Raw genomic sequence first — 23728 nt, forward strand, 5'->3', positions numbered from 1 at the left:
AATTCCAACCAGTAGTTTTCAAGTTATGCTCCGGACAAGGAAAAGTAACAAAGGGCAATAACTCTGTAATTAGTCAAGATAGAGTTATGGTTCTTGTGCACTGCACTTCCTCTCAATGTGTTTGACCATTGTATGAAGTTATATTGAATTCCAACCATTAGTCTTCAAGTTATGCTCCGGACAAGGAAAATGCTACGGACCGCTGGACCGACCGGCAAACGGACTGACCGACCGACCACGGGGTGACTCCTATATACCCCCCCCACAAACTTCGTTTCGGGGGTATAATAACCTAATACAAAGTAATATTACACTTAATCACCTCGCATTTTACTTGCTGCATGTACATATCTTTATGTATCACACAGCCCTTGCCTCTGGGCATTCATTACACAAAAATTGGCAGAAAAGCGCCGATGCAGGTTTGTAATATTTGTATCATAGTTTGAAAATGTTTGTTGAAAAAGTGTCAGAGTTAAATCATATAAATATACATGCACAGTGCGTTAACTGGAGTGCAGGTATTAGTTACCTGCACTCCAGAGCATGCCCATTGATTGGCTCATTTTGTCTGGGGTTTACTTATTGTGACGGAAGACAAAGGGATAGCGACAGAAATATCATATTCAGATGCTCGTTAATTGGTTACTTTTTTGTGGGGTTTCATATTGTGGTATCAGGGAACGTGTTTTTGTGTTTGACTATGATACAAAAGAGAAAGAACATCAAAACATTGGCAATCTGATTAATACTCAGGGGCTACGGCCCCTTGTACAAATCAGATAGCCTTGTGTTTCGATCATGTTCTTTCTATAACATAGAATAGAGACATGGCAAGAAGTATTTGTTGGGATGAAATTTTGTCTTATCAAATTTATGGATTGACCTACCCATGAAAACCACTATATTCATGCCCCACTACTAATAATAATGATTTTACAGTATTGAATAGTCATAATAAGCAGATGACTCCCATTGATTTTGGTGTCACAAGGTTAAAGGTCAAGGTTACAGGGGGCCATAAATGATAGAATGGTTTCAGCTCATTGTTTTGGTTACTATTTATCACAAAGTCTTAATATTTCACATATTGATTGGCCATAACTAGCAGATTGATTGGTCATAACTAGCAGTTTACCCCTATTGATTTTGGGGTCACTAGGTCAAAGGGGCCTTTAAATGTCAGGTGGTTTTTGCTTATTATCTTGAAAACTATTTATCACAAAGTCTTCATATTTCACATACTGATTGGTCATAACTAGTAGGTGATCCCTATTGATTTTACAGTCACTAGGTCAAAGGTCAAGGTCATAGGGTCCTTAAACACTGGTATGGTTACGCTCATTATTTTGAAAGCTATTTATCATAAAGTCTTCATATTTAACATAGTAATTGGTCATAATTAGAAGATGACCCCTTTTTATTTTGGGTCACTAGTTCAAAGGTCAAAGCCACTTAGGCCTTAAATGTCAGGATTGTTTCGCTCATTATCTTGAAAACTATTTATCACAAAGTCTTCATATTTCACATACTGATTAGTCATAACTAGTAGATGACCCATATTGATTTTGGGGAAACTAGGTCAAGGTCACAGGTGCTTCAAATGTAAGAATGGTTTCCACTCATTATCTTGAAAACTATTTATTACAAAGTCTTCATTATTTTTCTTTTTTCCATTCAACTGAACACTTCCATGTACCCATTTATGGCAAATTTCTATAACAAAATTACCAATCATGTGAGTCAAAGCCTAGAAAAGGGGGCATATGTGTCGTTCGACATTTCTCATTTTATATTGATTTACCTTTGGTTTTTTTACGTAGTTGTGAGCAATTAAGATAAAAAATTTTGCCGAAGGAAACAACTAGCTTTCATGTTTTTCATGGCCAATCAAGCAAACTTGAGGTCGTTTTGTGACTTTCCCACATAACCCAAGTAGTAACCAGAAAGTAAATTTTGGATCTAATAAGTCAAAGTTGGCCTTCAAAAACACTTGTAAATCGAAAATCATCAACATTTAAGATGTGGAAGTCAATATTCTGTGCTAAGACCGCCATTTTGGTTGTTTGATTTACCTCCCCTTTTCCGGACAGACTAATTCCTGTACTTTCCTGGACTTTTTGCATATCAACACTAATTCCCGGACTTTTCAAGGCTTGGAGCCCCTTTTATTAAATTCACAAACTTTCCCATTTTCCTGGATAGCCTGGGAACCCCGTCTGTCAGTTATGTCCCGGACAAAAAATCTGCATCTGATGGATGAACCGACCGACTGACCACCATCTGACTCAAGCTAACCTCCTAAAACTTTGTTTGTTGTATAAGGGTATAAGAACTGAGATCAGGGAAAGTAGTTATTTAGTTGGAGAATACCAGTTGCCTAATGGGAGGCTCACAGGCCAACCACCAATCAGGCTGTTTGTTACTGTATATTCTCATATAATACAACAGTGTTTAAGTCTGAGTGAAAAAACAATCACCTATCTGTTATACAAACAGTGACAAAGTCCCTGTAATCTCATTAATTTAAGCTTCTAAATACAGTGAAATTTGAGAAAACAGGACGCTGAGAAAATCAAAACTCTCTAAATACCGGACGAATAATTCAGTCCCAAATTTTTCCTTCTTTGTATTAAACATTGACAATACCGGAATCTGTAACAAGAGCTGTCCGTAAGACAGCGCGCTCGACTTTTTTATTGCTTGCCAATAAAAAAAGTTTTTGCAGTAAAAGGCAATACAAGAATCTCTGTATTTTTAAAGTGAACAATGGCCATGAGCATTAAGATATTTAGTGAAGAATTATTTTACTGAATTGTGTGATACCCTTGAACACTGCAGGTTCAGTGGATAGGAATGAATTTTTTTAGATTTTTTAAGTTTTTTAGTGCTTGCCTATAATACAAAACATTGACAGTTAAGGGCCATAATTCAAATAAAATCTTTGACAGAATTACCTTCTCCTGGACATGTTTGGGAATCATGATTGTAAACAAGTATTCCAACTTTCAAATTAATATCTCAAACAGTTCAGTCAAAAAGTGGACTGGTACTAAAAACTTAACCAAGATTCTAAGTCGATAAAAGGCCTTAATTTTTAAAACAAATCCTTGACAGAGTTACCTTCTCTTGCGTACAGATGGGGGTAATGATGTGAAATAGCATTAAAAGTTTCAAAGCAATATCTCAAAGGGTTAAGGCAATAAGTGGATTTTACCCATATTCAATGTATTTTCTAAGTCAAAAAGGGGCATAATTCTGTCAAAAACCTTGACAGAGTTATGTCCTCTTGTCTGTTGATGAAGGTCGTGATGGTAAACAAGTATGGTCAGTTTCAAAGCAATACCTCCAATGGTTTTGAAATAAAGTGAGGTGGTACAAAAAACTTAACCAAGCTCAATACACTTTCTAAGTCAAAAAAGGGCCATAATTCTGTCAAAAACCTTGACAGAGTTATGTACTCTTGTCTGTAGATGGAGGTTATGATGGTGAACAAGTATGGTAAGTTTCAAAGCCATACTTGTAATACTTCTGAAATAAAGTGGGGTGGTACGAAAAACTTAACCAAGGTGTGACGCCGACGCCGACGCCGGGGCGAGTAGGATAGCTCCCCTTTTCATAGAAAAGTGGAGCTAAAAACCGAATATCGGACGGTTGATAGGGGACTACAAAGTCAATTATATAGAAAATTACCCTGACAATACCGGACGACGAAGGTGTGACTTATCAATTGGTTGTGTCTAATACGCTAACTGAGCGGTAACGGAACAATGATTGTCTGATTTGTTAATTATGTCTCATTTCGATTTATTTTAGGGTATAAATGTTACCGTTTTATATAAATGCCAAAATGCACGAGAAATTGATAAGTTAAATTCAGTTGACGAGAGCTGTCTATAAGTGACAAATTTAAATTAATTAAAAACAGTGAAACTTTGCCGAGACCTACTTTAAAAATCTTTATCTGACAAATATGGTATAGGCAATATTTACAATTGGGGAATTATTATAAACAAACAAAGTAAACTACATGTATGTTCGTTAAATCATTATCCATTACCCAAATGTAAACATATGCGGGTGTAATCGGACTTTATCGTTATGAGGTAACTGCTGTTCGTTTAAATCCAAAATTTTATTGTATTTATATACAATAATGGGACAAAAACAATTAAAACATATTGTATAGAATTTTTATCATTTCTTTATTTAGCAATATACTTACTCATAATCATGAAAAGCATCCATTGTAAGTCATTGCTCGGTTTATATGATCCTGAACAGCTGAAGGGGACAGGACATTGAGAATACCGGACCGCTGAGAAAACCGGACAAAACCCTCGGTCCGAAAGCCGTCCGGTTTTCTCAACTTTCACTGTATATGCTAAATATAAAAAATATGAAGGGAACTAATCATGAAACTTAATCAATTAACAAAATGCCAAAAATATTAACCTATTTTCCTTAAGTTTCCTAGATGTTCCTTTCTTTTTAAGTTAATGTTCTAAGTGTTGCCAAATACTGTTAATATCAGGGTCTCAAAAGATGCTGCAAATCTTAAATGACCTGTGACAATGGTACGCCTCGAAAAAGGTTATGTACAATATACAACATACAAAATTTTATTCAGCAAGAACCATAAACATATGTTTCAAGTCAATACAAACAAAGACGTTCTGCTACAGACAAAAAAAGATGAAATTTTATCCGAAGAGAGAAATTAAAATTACATACATAGGGTTTGTACAGACATCCAGTGCAAAAATTCAAGGACTTTTTAAGCACTATTTAAGCATTTTTTTCTCATTTTTCAAGCACATTAGTTGCACATATATTTATCAACACAATCTTCAACCTAAGAAGGGTACATTTTTTTCGCCATTTTTTGTTGAATACACATTTTCTGGCTACAATTTTAAGGACTTTATAGAAAAACAACAAAGGGTGTATCAAATATAAATATTTAAAAAAAACTGCAATTTGAGCTAGCATTTCATTGATTTCAATACTAAATTGGATCTTTTTATTTTTTATTTTGTCAACTGTTAATTTTTCTTGATACTTATAATGTCATTCAAAGTATTTAAAGTACTTTTCAAAAGAGTAATCAAATTCAAGGACTTTTAAGCACTTTTTTACATTTTTATGCATTTAAGAAAGGGACTAAAATTTAAGCACTTTTTAAGACTGTATGAACTGTTTGATTACAGTATCTCATTCCTAACTCTAGTTATTGTCCATAAACCATTTTTCTATTTTTTTAGTAACGGTCACCGTGACTGCCATAGCTGCAGGGTATCCTAAACAACTCGGGTCTCTATATAAGCTTGCTATAAACCAAGTTTGATTACAATATCTCATTCCTAACTCTAATTATTGTCCAGAAAACCATTTTTCTATTTTTAGTAATGGTGACCTTGACCTTGATCACAGGGAGTCCAAATGTAATATCAACCGGGGTCTCCATATAGGCTTGCTATTCACCATGTTTGATTACAATATCTCATTCCTAACTCTAGTAATTGTTCGGAAACCATTCTTAATCTATTTATAGTGTCGGTGACCTTGACCCCAGGGGCTCCAAATGCAATAACAACTTGGGTCTTCATTTAAGCTTGCTGTATACAAAGTTTGATGTCTAACTTTAGTCAATGTCCGGAAACCATTTTTCTATTTTTAATAACGGTGATCTTGACACCTGGCTGTCCAAAAGCAATACCAACCAGAAACCAACCGGAGTCTTCATATAAGTTTTCTATAAACCAAGTTTTTCCTCATTCAAAACTCTAGTAATCATCTGGAACGGTAATGCTGACATGACTGTAACAATACCTCAATTTTTTAAAAAATTTTCTTTAAAGTCGAGCTTAAAATCATTAAAGGGCCATAACTCTGGCAAAAAATCATTGAATCGGACAATTACAACAATATGCACAACTAGACACAACTTGGCAACTGATCTTTCCTGTAATGTATGGATGAAATTGCACCACTAGATTTTGAGTGGTCCAATCATATTTTTGGATGGAGATACTTAACTTGAAGAAGTGTTGCCAAACTTTTGAGGTGGCACAAAAAGCATGCAACATATCCTAAGGATGATTATACAGTATTCAAGTAAAATCAAGGTACTTAAGAGAGATTCCAACTGATATAGGACGCTTGAAATTTTCCAACAGTTTCAGATTTACGAATGGAGAGAGGGATATTATTCCATAGTTTGGGGCCCAAGTAAGTCAGAGATTTTCTAAAAATTTCTCTTTTTGGCTGAGGTATAAATAAATCTGAATTTTTTGCTCATGTCTTTGGTGAATAAATTAAAATTTGTTTTTCATGTACTTTGGAAATGAAGCATTGTTTAATGATTTATACATAATGACAGCTTTCTTGTATCTTATTCTTTCATCAGATTTTATCCAATTTAATTCATTAAATAATTCAGTAGATGGGGCATCATAACTTTTGTCAAGAATGATTCTTGCAGCTCTTTTCTGAAATTTTATTATATCCACAATCTGTTCATTGCTACAGTTTCCCCAGACTGTACAACAATAATCTAAATGTGGTAAGATATAAGCATTTAAGAACAGTTTTCTTGCATTTCCATCAAGGTATTGTTTTATTCTTAGAAGAAGGTACAACTGAGCATTGCATTTCTTTAACGTCTTATCTACTTGGGTTTTCCACTTAAGGTTATTGTCAATATGAACACCTAATAACTTTCCAGTTTCAGTAAATTCAATTTCATGTTCTTGCAGGTGTAGTGGTTGTAATTGTTGTTTATTTTTATTGGATGACAGGTTCATTGCTTTTGTTTTCTTTGCGTTTTGCATCATTGCATTCTGTTTGCACCACAGATTTAAATTTGTCAAGGTCAGCTTGGAGTTTATCATGTAAATCTTGTATAGAGAGACCTGCTGCTGTAAGAGTAGTGTGTCATCAGCAAAAAGATCTGCCTCTGAGGTTTTCAAATGGAGTAGTAGATCATTTATATATATGATGAAAAGCAAAGGTCCAAGGACAGATCCTTGAGGTACCCCTGATATAACTGATGCTGATTTTGATAGGTTGCCAGATACACTGACCTTCTGTGATCTATTTTCAAGATATGATGTAAACCAAGTAATTGCAGAAGAAGAAATGTGATAAAAATAAAGTTTTTGGATGAGTAACTTATGACTTACAAGGTCAAATGCCTTTGACAAGTCAAGAAAGATCGTGCCAACTAGCTTTCCATCATTTATTGCCTTGATCCAATTGTCAACAACAGTTGTCAATGCAGTTTCACATGAATGTTTTGCCTTAAGATCTGTAAAGATATGGACATGTAGCAAATAAAAATACACAGCGATTAAGTGTAAAAATGAAGTTTTTGGATGAGCAACTTATGACTTACAAGGTCAAATATGCATTAGGTTTTTATTATCTTTTTTTAACAAGGAAATAAAAATCCACAAATTTAAGAACCCACGAAAATGCCAGTTTTGATGAAACCACGAAATTTCATGCCCACGAATGTAAGTGAATTTGCAGTAAATTTGTTGGAAAAGTTCCAATGTCTTTAAAAGTGATCTCAGGAAACAGTGTTTGGAAACAAACAGACAGACAGACCAACTAACAGAGATTCTGAGGATAAATCTTTACACATCCCTGGTTGTTACAAGAAAATAATATTTTTAAAAGCAATATTCTTAAACTAAGAGGAGATAACTCTTTAAAAAAAAAAGAATACTTATGAACATTGTCATACATGATGTGAGTGTAAAAAAAGAACAATTAACTCAAGTTTACAGAAGATACCATTTATAGTGATGATGAGGACAGTGAAAAAGAATTAACTAGATCTCCGCCTTGTGAACAATATAGTTAAGGAGAAATGGTCAGGACAAAAATGAAGAAAATAAAGAAGTGCAGAGTACTGGTTCACTGCACACTGCACTTTTTCTAAATAAGATCTATCATATCCTATGAAGTTTAAAGACCATAGCAATTATACTTTAGGTGAAATGGCCTGGACAAAAATAAACATTAACAAAGGGCAATAATTCAAAAAATAAGAAATGCAGAGTACCGGTTCTGGTGCACAGCACTTCTTCCTAATGAGATCTATCAACCTAAGAAGTTTCATGTCCATAGCTTTTATACTGTAGGAGAAATGGCCTGGACAAAAATAAAGAATGAAAATTAACAAAGGGCAATAATTCAAAAAATAAGAAATGCAGAGTACCAGTTCTTGTGCACTGCACTTCTCCTTAATGAGATCTATCATCCTATGAAGTTTAAAGATCATTCCTTTTATACTTTAGGAGAAATGGCGTGGACAAAAATAAAGTATGAAAACTAACAAAGGGCAATAACTCAAAAAATAAGAAATGCAGAGTACCGGTTCTTGTGCACTGCACTTCTTCTTAATAAAATCTATCATCCTATGAAGTTTCATGTCCATATTTTTTATACTTTAGGAGAAATAGCCTGGACAAAAATAGAGTATAAACATTGACAAAGGGCAATAACTTAAATATTAAGAAGTGCAGAGTACCAGTTCTTGTGCACTGCACTTCTTCTAAATGAGATCTATCATCCTATGAAGTTTCAAGTCCATAGCTTTTATACTTTAGGAGAAATGGCTTGGACAAAAATAAAGTATGAAAATTAACAAAGGGCAATAACTCAAAAAAATAAGAAATGCAGAGTACTGGTTCTTGTGCACTGCACTTCTTCTTAATAAAATCTATCATCCTATGAAGTTTCATGTCCATATTTTTTATACTTTAGGAGAAATAGCCTGGACAAAAATAGAGTATAAACATTAACAAAGGGCAATAACTTAAATATTAAGAAGTGCAGAGTACCAGTTCATGTGCACTGCACTTCTTCCTAATGAGATCTATCATCCTAAGAAGTTTCATGTCCATAGCTTTTATACTTTAGGTGAAATGGCCTGGACAAAAATAAACATTAACAAAGGGCAATAATTCAGAAAATAAGAAATGCAGAGTACCGGTTCTGGTGCACAGCACTTCTTCCTAATGAGATCTATCATCCTAAGAAGTTTCATGTCCATAGCTTTTATACTGTAGGAGAAATGGCCTGGACAAAAATAAAGAATGAAAATTAACAAAGGGCAGTAATTCAAACAAGAGGGCCATGATGGCCCTGAGGTCGCTCACCTGTATATAGGCCCCCCCCAACCCCCCACCAACGTTGCAGGGCCAATTTAACCCAAGGGCTTTTATTTGCACAAACTTGGTAGACACCCATAAGAAGATGTTTCATGCTAAACATCTAAGCTCTAGCTCATTGGGCTTTTTAAAAGACGATTTTTTTTTAAGTTTTTACTATACACATATAGTTAAAAACAATGACACCCCTGGGGCCGGGCCAGTTTTGACCCCAGGGCTTTTATTTGAACAAACTTTGTAGACACTTACTAGAAGATGTTTCATGCTTAATATCTAAACTCTAGCTATTTGGGTTTTTTCAAAGAAGATTTTAAGTTTTTGCTATACACATATAAAGAAAATCAATGACCCCCGGGACGGGGCCAATTTTGACCCCAGGTCTTTTATTTGAACAAACTTTGTAGACACTCACTAAAAGATGTTTCATGCTTAATATCTCAACTCTAGCTATTTGGGTTTTTTCAAAGAAGATTTTTTAAGTTTTTGCTATACACATATAAGGAAAATCAATGACCCCCGGGACGGTGCCAATTTTGACCCCAGGGCTTTTATTTGAAAAAACTTGGTAGACACCTATTAGAACATGTTTGATGCTAAATATCTTAGCCATAGCTCTTTGAGTTCTTTAAAAGAAGATTTTTTAAGTTTTTACTATATGCATATAGGGAAAATCAATGACCCCCGGGGCGGGGCCAATTTTGACCCCAGGGCTTTTATTTGAACAAACTTGGTAGACACTTATTAGAACATGTTTCATGCTAAATATCTTAGCTCTAACTCTTTTGGTTCTTTAAAAGAAGATTTTTTAAGTTTTTACTATATGCATATAGGGAAAATCAATGACCCCCTGGGGCGGGGCCAATTTTGACCCCAGAGCTTTTATTTGAACAAACTTGGTAGAAACCTATTAGAACATGTTTGATGCTCAATATCTTAGCCATTGCTCTTTGAGTTCTTTAAAAGAAGATTTTTTAAGTTTTTACTATATGCATATAGGGAAAATCAATGACCCCCGGGGCGGGGCCAATTTTGACCCCAGGGCTTTTATTTGAACAAACTTGGTAGACACCCATTAGAACATGTTTGATGCTCAATATCTTAGCTCTAGCTCTTTGGGTTCTTTAAAAGAAGATTTTTTAAGTTTTTACTATATGCATATAGGGAAAATTAATGACCCCCACGGGGCGGGGCCAATTTTGACCCCAGGGCTTTCATTTGAACAAATTTGGTAGACACTCACTAGACGATGTTTCATGCCAAATATCTAAGCTCTAGCTCTTATGGTTTTTTAAAAGAAAATATTTAAAGTTTTTTCTTTTGGTTGCCATGGCAACCAGAGTTCTGCATGGAATTAAATTCTTTGAACAATTTTTAAAGGTGACCACCAAAGGAACATTCCTGTGAAGTTTGGATGAAATTGGCTTAGTGGTTTATGAGGAGATGTCATTTAAAGTAAAAGTTTACGGACGGACGACGGACAGACGGACGCCGGACGAAAAGAGATCACAAAAGCTCACCCTGTCACTTTGTGACAGGTGAGCTAAAAATAAGTAATGCAGAGTACCAGTTCTTGTGCACTGCACTTCTCCTTAATGAGATCTATCATCCTATGAAGTTTAAAGACCATTCCTTTTATACTTTAGGAGAAATGGCGTGGACAAAAATAAAGTATGAAAACTAACAAAGGGCAATAACTCAAAAAATAAGAAATGCAGAGTACCGGTTCTTGTGCACTGCACTTCTTCTTAATAAAATCTATCATCCAATGAAGTTTCATGTCCATATTTCTTATACTTAAGGAGAAATAGCCTGGACAAAAATAGAGTATAAACATTAACAAAGGGCAATAACTTAAATATTAAGAAGTGCAGAGTACCAGTTCTTGTGCACTGCACTTCTTCTGAATGAGATCTATCCTCCTATGAAGTTTCAAGTCCATTGCTTTTATACTTTAGGAGAAATGGCTTGGACAAAAATAAAGTATGGAAATTAACAAAGGGCAATAACTAAAAAAAAATAAGAAATGCAGAGTACCGGTTCATGTGCACTGCACTTCTTCTTAATGAGATCTATCATCTTATGAAGTTTCAAGTCCATAGCTTTTATACTTTAGGAGAAATGGCCCGGACAAAAATAAAGTATGAAAATTAACAAAGAACAATAACTCAGAAATTAAGAAGTGCAGAGTACCAGTTCATGTGCACTGCACTTCGGGTCATTATAAGAAGCATGCATACCAAGTTTGAAGTCAATCTGACATATAATGACTGACTTATGCTCCGGACAAGCTTAAGGAGACGCCGACACCGACAATGACACCGCCAACAAAAGTAACCCCTTTATGTTGCCACAATAAAGTTTTAATATATTCATAAATTTTTATAATTTTCGCATTGGCGTGCTTCAAGTATAGGATAGTGTAGCGTTTTGATTTTGCAAGTAAACTTGAATGTTCAATATATCTCCATGATTTATTTGGCATTTTGTCAGTCTAGAGTAAAGGTATCTCGTGGTGTAATTTGTTAGTTTTTCTTTTAATGTTTAAGAAATAATACAATTCTGTGGTTTTATCAATCAGCCCTCGTATATATGAAGTTTAAAGTAGATATACAGTGTAACTTCCGAATTCCGGAACTTCCGAAATCCGGAAACTTCTAAAAACCGAACAATTTGTTCGGTCCCGATTTTTTCCCTTCTATTTTCTATTAATATAATACTTCTGAATACCGGAACTTCTAAATTCTGAATTCCGGACGATATTTTCGTAAAATTAGAGTCAAATCAATGCAATTTTACCTCCAAAAACCGGAAATATCCAAAGGTGTGAAATACATTGTAAATCGAGAATGTTTACCCTGCGGGAAGATTTAATCTCCCTATCGATTGTTTACTAATTAGCGGTGATCGTGTAATTTGACACGCGTTAAAATCACAAACTGTGAAATGGTATGTTTGAAGTGATGCGGTTAAGTAAAGTAATTTACGACGGTCAGTTAATTTGAAGTGTTTATTAGCGGATTAAATGACAATCAATTGGGACAATGTATGCATCAAACGTCTTTAGGATGTATTGCATTTGGTGTAATAATTAATTAACTAGCATCGGACATGCAATTAACAACATTTCTACAAACTGAGAGAAATTCAAGTCTTGTCCACATTATCATAAACCTCTGAATTCCGGAAACCTCTGAAATCCGAACTTTTTGAAAAGTCCCATGGGTGTTCGGTTTTCAGAAGTTACACTGTATTATGAATTAAGATAGTTATAAAAAAAATCTTTTTTTTTTCATGACAATTCAAGTTCAAGGAGTAATTCTGATAACTTTTATGCCCCCGCCATGTAATGGCCGGGGCATATAGTGTTACCCTGTTCCGTCATTCCGTCCTTCCATCATTCTGTCATTCCGTCATCATCATTTTTCGTTCATTATCTTAAGAACAGTTGCACACATTCAACTCAAATTTGACATATGGATATGTCATGAGAAAATACAGGTCAAGTTCGAATTTGGCCATGGTTCAATGATTTTTGGCAGAGTTATGCCCATTTTACATTGAAGATAATATGAAATTTTCAGTTTCCATTCATTATCTCCCCAACGATACAACACATTCAACTAAAACATGACATATGGATATGTCATGAGAAAATACAGGTCAAGTTCGAATTTGGTCATGGTTTGATGATTTTTGGCAGAGTTATGCCCCTTTTACATTGAAAATAATATGAAATTTTCAGTTTCCGTTCATTATCTCCCCAACGATACAACATATTCAACTAAAACTTGACATATGGATATGTCATGAGAAAATACAGGTAAAGTTTGAATTTGGTCACGGTTCGATGATTTTTGGCAGAGTTATGCCCCTTTCACTTTGAAAATAATATGAAATTTTCAGTTTCCGTTCATTATGTTAAGAACGGTTGCACACATTCAACTCAAACTTGACATATGGATATTCATGAGAAAATACAGATCAAGTTCGAATTTGGTCATGGTTCGATGATTTTTGGCAGAGTTATGCCCTTTTACAATAAAAATAACATGAAATTTTCAGTTTCCGTTCATTATCTCCCCAACGTTACAACACATTCAACTCAAACTTGACATATGGATATGTCATGAGAAAATACAGGTCAAGTTTGAATTTGGTCACGGTTCGATGATTTTTGGCAGAGTTATGCCCCTTTCACTTTGAAAATAATATGAAATTTTCAGTTTCCGTTCATTATGTTAAGAACGGTTGCACACATTCAACTCAAACTTGACATATGGATATGTCATGAGAAAATACAGATCAAGTTCGAATTTGGTCATGGTTCGATGATTTTTGGCAGAGTTATGCCCCTTTTACATTAAAAATAACATGAAATTTTCAGTTTTCGTTCATTATCTCCCCAACGTTACAACACATTTCAACTCAAACTTGACATATGGATATGTCATGAGAAAATACAGGTAAAGTTTGAATTTGGTCACGGTTCGATGATTTTTGGCAGAGTTATGCCCCTTTCACTTTGAAAATAATATGAAATTTTCAGTTTCCGTTCATTATGTTAAGAACGGTTGCACACATTCAACTCAAACTTGACATATGGATATGTCATTAGAAAATACAGGCCAAGTTCAAATTTGGTCATGGTTTAATGATTTTTGGCAGAGTTATGCCCCTTTTAGTTTGAAAATAATATGAAATTTTCAGTTTCCGTTCATTATCTCCCCAACGGTACGTTACAGCCATTCAACTCAAATTTGACATATGGATATGTCATTAGAAAATACAGGTCAAGTTCAAATTTGGTCATGGTTCAATGATTTTTGGCAGAGTATTGCCCCTTTCACTTTTAAAATAATATGAAATTTACAGTTTCTGTTCATTATCTACCCAACAGTGTTACATATTCAACTCAAATTTGACATATGGATATGTCAAAGGAACGGGCAGGTCAAGTTGGAATTTGGTCATGGTTTGATGATTTTTTGGCAGGGTTATGTCCCTTTCACTTTGAAAATAATATAGATACATCTTAGGAATAAGCAGTTTAAGTTTGAATTTGGTCATGGTTCAATGATTTTGGACAAACTTATCTTTCCTGAATGTTGGAAAATTTTTGAACTTTCAGTTTTAGCACTCATACTTTTGTGTAAATGTATGTAGCCATTATTTTGGCTACAAATATGCAATATGCTATTTTCAAAAGGTTAAGACTGAATAATTTCAGTGCCTTGAACATTGTATGAAAATGGTTTGTGTTAACATTGAAAAGTTTTAAGTTTGTTTGTTTGTTTCATTTTACGCCTTTTTCAACAGTATTTCAGTCATATAGGCGGGTAGTTTCCTAACCATCGTTCCTGGAGAAAAGTTTTAAGGGCTTTGAACTTAAAATGAAAAAAAATAATTTGTGCAAACAAATTTGAAACTAAATATTATAAAATCTGAAATTTTGGCTGCATGCGGGGGCATCCGTGGCATAATGACACATTTCTAGTTCTGCTAGAGTTAAAGACCTTGTCACATATGTTGTGGTTGATGATAAGAAACATACATGTCAAGTTTGAAGTAAATACCTTACGACATAAAGAACTTATGGTGAAAAAGCGCAAAAAGTTGAATCAGAAATATTGACGAGGTAGCCGACGCTTGGCCAGTAGGATAGCTCCCAATATACTACCTACAGTTATATTCTCTGTAAAGTCCATATTGCGGTTCGGATTTAGTTTGCCAAGTTACGACCATTTGTTTTATAATTTCCATTTCCACTATGGAGCAAATAAGGTAAACATAAATACAAAACGATTTAAAGAACCAACTATTGTATTTATTACTGAAACTGTGTAGGTCAAATTATATTTCCAGCTGACAATGACAAGTGGCAAATTTCCAAATCAAAGATTTTAATTTTTTTTTTTATCAACAAAATACTTATAAAATAGAACAGTTGTTCAAAGTGCTTGGGTATGGAACTTGTGCCCTCTGTCATAAAAAGAGTGTAGTTTGCAACCTGCTTTGTTGTATTGCACACAGTGCGTGCTTCCATGTATTATTTATACATGTATAATCAATTAACATAGGTTTCCTATTTTTGTACACATTAAATGTAGACAGTTTACGATCATTATAATTAAACTGAACTGATTTTAGGATCAAACATATAACTTTAACGTAGACAAAATTGAAGATAGTCAAATAACGAACGTTTCATGCAATTTAAAGCAAAATGTGCAAGTCATAATGCAAGATGTGCAAGCCAGAATGCACTGTGTGCATGTCATAATGCAAAATGTAATAGTAAGAATCCAAGATGTACAAGTCAGAAAGCACAATGTAACATAAGAAGGCAAAATGTAAATTTTGCGTTAATACCCTTCCATGTTGGTTATGTCTTGCAACATTAAAGACTACATTTACTGTTTTTAATATATAGCTGTTTAACCAACTAATTTCTGTATTGCTCTTCAGTTTCACAAAACATACATATATAAACTAGCACTTTGCCTGGCAATACACAGCCCTAGTCTATAGGAACCTTGTCCTTGTCCCATTAATAACTTGAGAAGAAATAAGCCTTGGTTCAAGTAACTTGTTAGTTTGATTGTAGCCAGAAGATGACCACTATTGATTTTGAGGTTAGTTTGTTAACAGCATCATGACCTTGATGACAAAAAGGAACCATATTACTGTATAAGTGGTTAATTTTGCGATGTAGAAATATTTGCTAGTAATGACACTGTAGCCTAGATATATTACTCTCCATTATAACGCTTATCTCAGTATAGTGCTCATAGACCTTGGCTTTCAAAAAAAAACAAAAAACAATAAATAAATAAATAGATCTAGATTCATAGCGCGCTATAACCCTTGTTCAATTTGACAGTCAAGTACAATAAACAATTGTAATTAGGACATTTATGAGCGCCAAAGGTGTGAAAACATGCCCAGGTTAGCATTTATCTGCTCTTTTGTTGTTTTACCTGTCCATCAGTCAGGCATCAAATGGTTTCCAAAATCTTAAATTCATATCATAACTGTGACATGGGCAACCGGTGGTGAGTATAAATAAATTAAAATTCACACACATATCTGTGGCATGTAAACCTCGCTGAATTAAATAACCCACACAAGCCCAAAACCAATTTAAAATCCTGCACTGTAAACAGAATGGCCTAGACAGGAAGTAAATCGTGTTTAATTAACTAGGGGACACAATTAAAGCTGGACTGTAAATTACAGTGTGTCGAGACATTGGACTCCAACATGAGCGTTATAATGAGGCTGTACTGTATTGGCAAATATTTGATTGTGCAAAAATTATTTCTTCTTTAGGCAAACTCTCATCCTGCAAAAATTATTTCTTTTGTAGGCAAACTTTCTTCTTCACAAATACAGTATTAAATTGAAGAAATCATATTTTTGCTTTAATTTCAGCATGCAAAAAGTCCCTTAAACTTTTATGACACATAAATATCCACTTATACAGTATTAGGCACTGTATACCTCAGTGCTTGCAGTGACTTGAAGACTACCTTACGCTGCTGTGAGTTTAGCAAATCTTACCTTCTACTGCCAAGCAAGCATATACAGCTCTTCTGTCTAAAAATAGCCCTAAATGGGTAATGTCATGTCCTAACTCTAGAACAGTCTTCTCTCCTGGAATACAAAATATATAAAATTACACTATAAACGTTATGTCTCTATTCTTCTATGGCATTATTTGTCTTCTAGAAAATAAAATACACAAGCAATTAACAAAGTATAGCAAGCTATACAAAAGTCCCCTACTGGTTAGAACCCCAGACTAAGACCATGGCCATTCAATTATGACATAACAGTGGAAGAAATGAAAGAAATCAAATCTCTTGAGTTCTTAGTTTGTTTGCATCATAGTTGTCTGGAATTGGGCTCATGTGCATGTGCCATTAAATGACGCCAACGTATGCATGGCATTAGAGTATGTTACTTCCTATGTTTGGAATTATGAAACGTTAGTAGTTTGAATAGATGTATAAACCAGACACAACATGTTGTACATTATTATCCTCAGAATCCAATATGTGTGCCGTGACAAAATCATTATGAAGATAGATAAATTGCGATCAGTCAGAGGGTCAACAAAGATGTGTAGAAATTCAGCTTGATCCAAATGAACCGTCAAAGAGAATTCATGAATGATAGAATTTTACGCAATTCTCGCAGGCTTTATCAGAAAAGCAGAGACGCTCAAATCCTAAAACAAAAAGATTTTAGAACTATCAGAAGTAATCAACATCGAGGAGGAAATAGTAAGCAGTGGAGAATATGAATTAACATTGGAGATAAAGGTGAGGGAACTTCCAGCTTATGGCGAAAAATATAAAAAGCAACACTGAAAAACAAAAGAATTCTTATAGCAAACCAACTAACACGCAAAATCAGAACAAAGACGAAAGTTAAGTTCCCTGATCAAATATAACTAGAACTATCACTAAATGTGATTAATACCCCCACAAGACTGCTTTGGATATGAGGATGTTACTAGTAACAGAATACCTTGTAAAAGAATTGAAATAGAGTTATGGTTGTGGGCAATTAAAGATAGTTGTGGTTCTTGTATGTTGCATTTCCTTTCAATGTGGTTGGCCATTGATGAAGTTTTATTGAATTACTCTGTAATAAGTCCAGAAAGACAAGGAAAAGTAACAAAGGGCAATAACTCTATAAATACTGAAGATGGAGTTATAGTTCTTGTGCACTGCACTTCCTCTTATTGTGCTTGACAATTGTATGAAATTGTTTTGAATTCCAACCAGTACCTTTTAAGTTATGCTCCGGAGGAAAAGTATCAAAGGGTATAACTCTGTGTTTTGTCAAAATGGAGTTATGGCTCTTGTGCACCACACTTCCTTTTAATGTCCTTGACAACTGTATGAAGTTGTATTGAATTCCAAACAGTAGTTTTCAAGTTATGCTCTGGACAAGGAAAAGTAACAAAGGGCAATAACTCTGTAATTAGTCAAGATGGAGTTATGGTTCTTGTGCACTGCACTTCCTCTCAATGTGCTTGACCATTGTATGAAGTTATATTGAATTCCAACCATTAGTCTTCAAGTTATGCTCCGGACAAAAAAAGCAATGGAAAAGTAACAAAGGGCAATAACTCTGTACAAATTCAAGATGGAGTTATGGTTCTTGTGCACTGCACTTCCCCTTATTGTGCTTGACTATTGTATGAAGTTGTTTTGAATTCCAACCAGTACTTTACATGTCATGCTCTGGATAAGGAAAAGTAACAAAGGGCAGTAACTCTGTAATAAGTCAAGACGGAGTTATGGTTCTTGAGCACTGCACTTCCTCTCAATGTGCTTGACCATTGTATGAAGTTATAATGAATTCCAACAATTAGTCTTCAAGTTATGGTCCAGACAAAAGAATGCAATGGAAAAGTAACAAAGGGCAATAACTCTGTAATTACTTTAGATAGAGTTTGGTTCTTGTGCACTGCACTTCCCCTTATTGTGTTTGACAATTGTATGAACTTGTTTTTAATTCCAACTAGTACTTTTAAAGTTATGCCCTGGACAAGGAAAAGTAACAAAGGGCAATAACTCTGTAATTAGTCAAGATAGAGTTATGGTTTTTGTGCACTGCACTTCCTCTCAATGTGCTTGAACATTGTATGAAGTTATAATGAATTCCAACCATTAGTCTTCAAGTTATGCTCCGGACAAAAAAAGCAATGGAAAAATAACAAAGGGTAATAACTCTGTAATAAGTCAAGATGGAGTTATGGTTCTTGTGCACTGCACTTCCCCTTATTGTGTTTGACAATTGTATGAAGTTGTTTTTAATTCCAACTAGTAGTTTTCAAGTTATGCCCCGGACAAGGAAAAATAACAAAGGGCAGTAACTCTGTGTTTTGTCAAAATGGAGTTATGGCTCTTGTGCACTGCACTTCCTTTTAATGTCCTTGACAACTGTATGAAGTTGTATTGAATTCCAAACAGTAGTTTTCAAGTTATGCTCTGGACAAGGAAAAGTAACAAAGGGCAATAACTATGTAATTAGTCAAGAAGAAGTTATGGTTCTTGTGCACTGCACTTCCTCTCAATGTGCTTGACCATTGTATGAAGTTATATTGAATTCCAACCATTAGTCTTCAAGTTATGCTCCGGACAAGAAAAATGCAACAGACCGCTGGACCGACCGACCACCAGGTGACTCCAATATATCACCCCCAAACTTAGTTTTTTGGGGTATAATAACATTATAATGGTATCAGTTCTTTACAAAATGTGAGTACATTTTATTGAAACATGTTGCTTTATCAGAGACTGCCGAAATTATTGCTACTTATATTTAGTGGTGACATTCTCGAAAGGCAGTTTTCAGGATGCTTTTGATTCATCTGTTCATCAAAACCCAAATCTTACGGAAGTACAATAATTTAATTATCTGAAGATGTAACTAGAAGGCAGTTTGGCTCAGGTTATTCAAGGATTTTCACTTATGCATGCAAATTACATTCAAGCAGTTAATTTACTGAAGGAGAGGTTCTGGCAGTCTCATAAAATCATTCATGCGTATATACAGGCGATACTAAATCTGCCAGCCCCGAGCAATACTGAGACTATACACAGTATGAGAAATTATATTAATAAATTAGAAGCTAATATCCGCTGATTGGAATTCCTAGGTAAATGTCAAAATACCTATACTCTTTTAGTACCAGTCATTATTGACAAACTTCCGGCAGAAATTCACAAGAGTTTAGCACGAGAAAATGGCAGCAATAACTGGTTTCTAGAAACTTTGCTCAAAGCATTATATCGTGAACTGAATATCTTAGAGGTCGGGCAGACTACAGAAGATTTAGATAGTAACAGAATAACAGCGTCATTTTTCATGGGCGTGTGACGGAAAACAGGAACCGGAAGTTATGTGACACAGAAATCTGTACATGAAACGTTTGATGACCAGGAACAGTGTACTTTTTGCAACAATTTCACAATGCCATAGATTGTACAAAAGTAACTGATGTGAGAGCTAGACAAGAGGGCCATGATGGCCCTAGATCGCTCACCTGACTGATCAAACTCATCTGAACAATTACCTAGACAAGCATTCTGACCAAGTTTCATGACAGGTGAGTCAAAAATGTGACCACTACAGTGTTAACAAGGATTATCCATATTTGAGCAGTGTGACCTAGTTTTTTACCCAGGTGACCCATATTCAAACTTGACCTAGAAATCATCAAAACAAACTTTCAGACCAATTTCCAGGATACTTGGATCAAAACAGTAGCAACTAGAGTGCTAACAAGATTTTTCTATTTTTAACTCCAGTGACCTAGTTTCACATGCGATTTCGAACTCATCCGAGCAATTACCTAGACAAGCATCCTGACCAAGTTTGATGATAATTGAGTCAAAAATGTGACCACTAGAGTGTTAACAAGGTTTTTCCATATTAGGGCGGTGTGACCTAGTTTTTGATCCGAGATAACCCATGTTCGAACTTGACTTAGAAATCATCAAAACAAACTTTCAGACCAATTCACAGGATATTTGGATCAAAACAGTAGCCACTAGAGTGTTCACAATATTTTTCAATTTTTAGCTCCAATGACCTAGTTTTTCATGCGAGATGACCCATATTCGAACTTATCCGAGCAATTACCTAGACAAGCTTCCTGACCAAGTTTGATGACAATCGAGTCAATATTGTGACGACTAGAGTGTTAACAAGATTTTTCTATTTTTAGCTCCTGTGATCTAGTTTTTCATCCGAGATGACCCATGTTCGAACTCATTCAAGCTACCCCCTAGACAAGCATCCTGACCAAGTTTGATGATGATTGAGGCAAAAATGTGACCACTAGAGTGTTAACAAGGTTTTTCTATTTTTAGCTCTTTTGTCTTAGTTTTTCATCCGAGATGACCCATGTCTGAACTCATTTGAGCAATTACCTAGACAACCATTCTGACCAAGTTTGATGTTAATTGAGTCAACAAGAGCCAAATATATATAAATGTAAGAAATCTATACTTGGCACCCTTGACCTTGACCCACTGACACCTATAAAATATCATGCAAGTTATCTTCCTACCAAATATGAAATACACCTGTCAATAAATAAAGGCTGTATGGGCAAAAATGTTAAAATTTATTTTGAGCATTGATGACCTTGACCAAACTGACCTATATTGGAACTTGACCTAGAAATCATCAAAACAAACTTTCAGACCAATTTCCACGATATTTGGATCAAAACAGTAGCCACTAGAGTGTTAACAAGATTTTTCTATTTTTAGCTCTTGTGACCTAGTTTTTCATCTGAGATGACCCATGTTTGATCTCATCCGAGCAATTACCTAGACAAGCATCCTGACCAAGTTTGATGACAATTGAGTAAAAAATGTGACCATTAGAGTGTTAACAAGGTTTTTCTATTTTTAGCTCCTGTGATCTAGTTTTTCATCCGAGATGACCCATGTTCAAACTGATCAGAGCAATTACCTAAACAAGCATCCCGACCAAGTTTGATGATAATTAAGTCAAAAATGTGACCACTAGAGTGTTAACAAGGTTTTTCTATATTTAGCTCCTGTGGCCTAGTTTTTCATCCGAGATGACCCATGTTCGAACTCATCCGAGCAATTACCTTGACAAGCATCCTGACCAAGTTTGATGACAATTGAGTCAAAACCGGACCACTAGAGTGTTAACAAGGTTTTTCTATTTTTAGCTTAGGTAACCTAGTTTTTCATCCAAAATGAACCATGTTTGAACTTATCTGAGCAATTACCTAGACAAGCATCCTGATGAAGTTTGATGATGATTGAGACCAAAATGTGACCACTAGAGTGTTAACAAGGTTTTTCTATTTTTAGCTCCTGTGACCTAGTTTTTGATCCGAGATGACCCATGTTTGAACTCATTCAAGCTATTACCTAAACATTCATCCTGACAAAGTTTGATGATGATTGAGGCAAAAATGTGACCCCTAGAGTGTTAACGAACAAGTGTGGACGGACGACGGACTACCGACATTCAAGGACCCTGAGCTAAGGTCAGGTGAGCTAAAAAGAACAGAAAATATACCCTATAACAGACAATGTTAATCTTTGACCTCCAAGTGTGACCTTGACCTTAGAGGTAGGTGATGGTTGTTGCGCATGACACATCGTCTCATTATTGTGAACAATTGTGGCAAGTATTTACAAAATCCCTTCAAAGATAACAAAGTTATGGAAAAGACAGGACATATACCCTGAAATTGACATGTTAACCTTGAATGAGCAAGTGTGACCTTGACCCTGGAGGTAGGGGTCTTGTTGTTTGGCATGACACATCGTCTTATTATAACAAACATTTGTGCCAAGTAATTTCAAATTCCTTTGATAAATGACAAAGTTATGGACCTAGCGCTAAAGTGTGACGGACGGACGGATGGACAGAGCCCATTTCCATATCCCCCTTTTTCTTCAAAGAGGCTGGGGACAATTAAGGTTCTTTTGCACTACACTTCTTCTAAATGAGATCTATATCTCTACAAAGTTTCTTGTTCAGATTCCTCTTGTATTTTTAAAGTGACAATATACTGGACAAGAAATTCTGGACAGACAGACAAATGAAGCGGGAGCATTGAAATTTCCTTAATAGGAACAGGTAAGGGTAATGTAAACCAAAGATCAATCAATAAGATGAATATGTTTACTAACATATATAGATCTTTTTTAGATACCTGTAGATACATGTAGCAATACAGTCAAACTTTGTTCACTCAAACTCGGAGGGCCTGTGCAAATTTGTTCGAGAGATCAGTAGTTTGAGCCAACTGAAGTTGAACCATTATTACGTAGAACATTGGCCCAAAGGTTTTCCATCTTACATCAGTCAAATGATTAATACTTCAATATAATTGTTTGTTAGTAAATCTGTTCGTCGAATAAGTCATTTTAAGAATAATTAGAAGTATTAACGGTACACTGCGTTAATCTATATTCATGCATATTGTAATTGGTTGAGTTCGATTGGGCAATCATTATCCAAACTTGTTGAGCAATGTTCAAAATATATTAATATGTTTATTATGGGATGAATTTTATTTTAAACAATGAATTAATAAAATATTAAAAACCATTTTACAACAGAATCTTTTTGTAGACTCTTTGTAGATAAATAGATATTCACGTTACGTGAACCACAGTTGTAATAACCGTCATTCTTAATTGACTTTTGCATATTTCACTTATTTCACGACTTATTTTCTTTTTATCGTTACTATTAACAGCAAATAAAAAATTATCATAACAAACAAATGGGTTACAACACTTCTAATTTTGTATCAATTAACCTTAATTGCTTTTGTCACGATCTCGAGGTGCTAAAAACATGTGTTGCCGACTGTAACTTATTTAGAACATGTCGACCCGCAACTTTTGTTGTCTTTTAGTGTTCAACCGAAAAGGTGTGATTTTCACTATATTTCTGCAGAAGGGACCAGAGATCAGGTTCGAGAGTTCGAGCTTTCAGTTTTCGAGCGATTTGAGGTAGAACAA

At 34.9% G+C, this 23728-nt stretch overlaps 1 protein-coding gene across 1 annotated transcript in view; it reads right to left on the reverse strand.

Moving 5' to 3' along the window:
* The window catches only part of LOC132755364 (uncharacterized), a 172098-nt gene that overhangs the window by 104825 nt on the left and 43545 nt on the right, over window positions 1-23728 (reverse strand). Inside the window, exon 5 of the mRNA XM_060746236.1 lies at window positions 16743-16835. Within this exon, the coding sequence (XP_060602219.1) occupies window positions 16743-16835 (93 nt within the window). The remainder of the gene's footprint in view (window positions 1-16742; window positions 16836-23728) is intronic.

Source organism: Ruditapes philippinarum, unplaced genomic scaffold, assembly GCF_026571515.1.
Source record: "Ruditapes philippinarum isolate M1 unplaced genomic scaffold, ASM2657151v2 ctg183_1_1_1_1, whole genome shotgun sequence".
Lineage (NCBI taxonomy): Eukaryota > Metazoa > Mollusca > Bivalvia > Venerida > Veneridae > Ruditapes > Ruditapes philippinarum.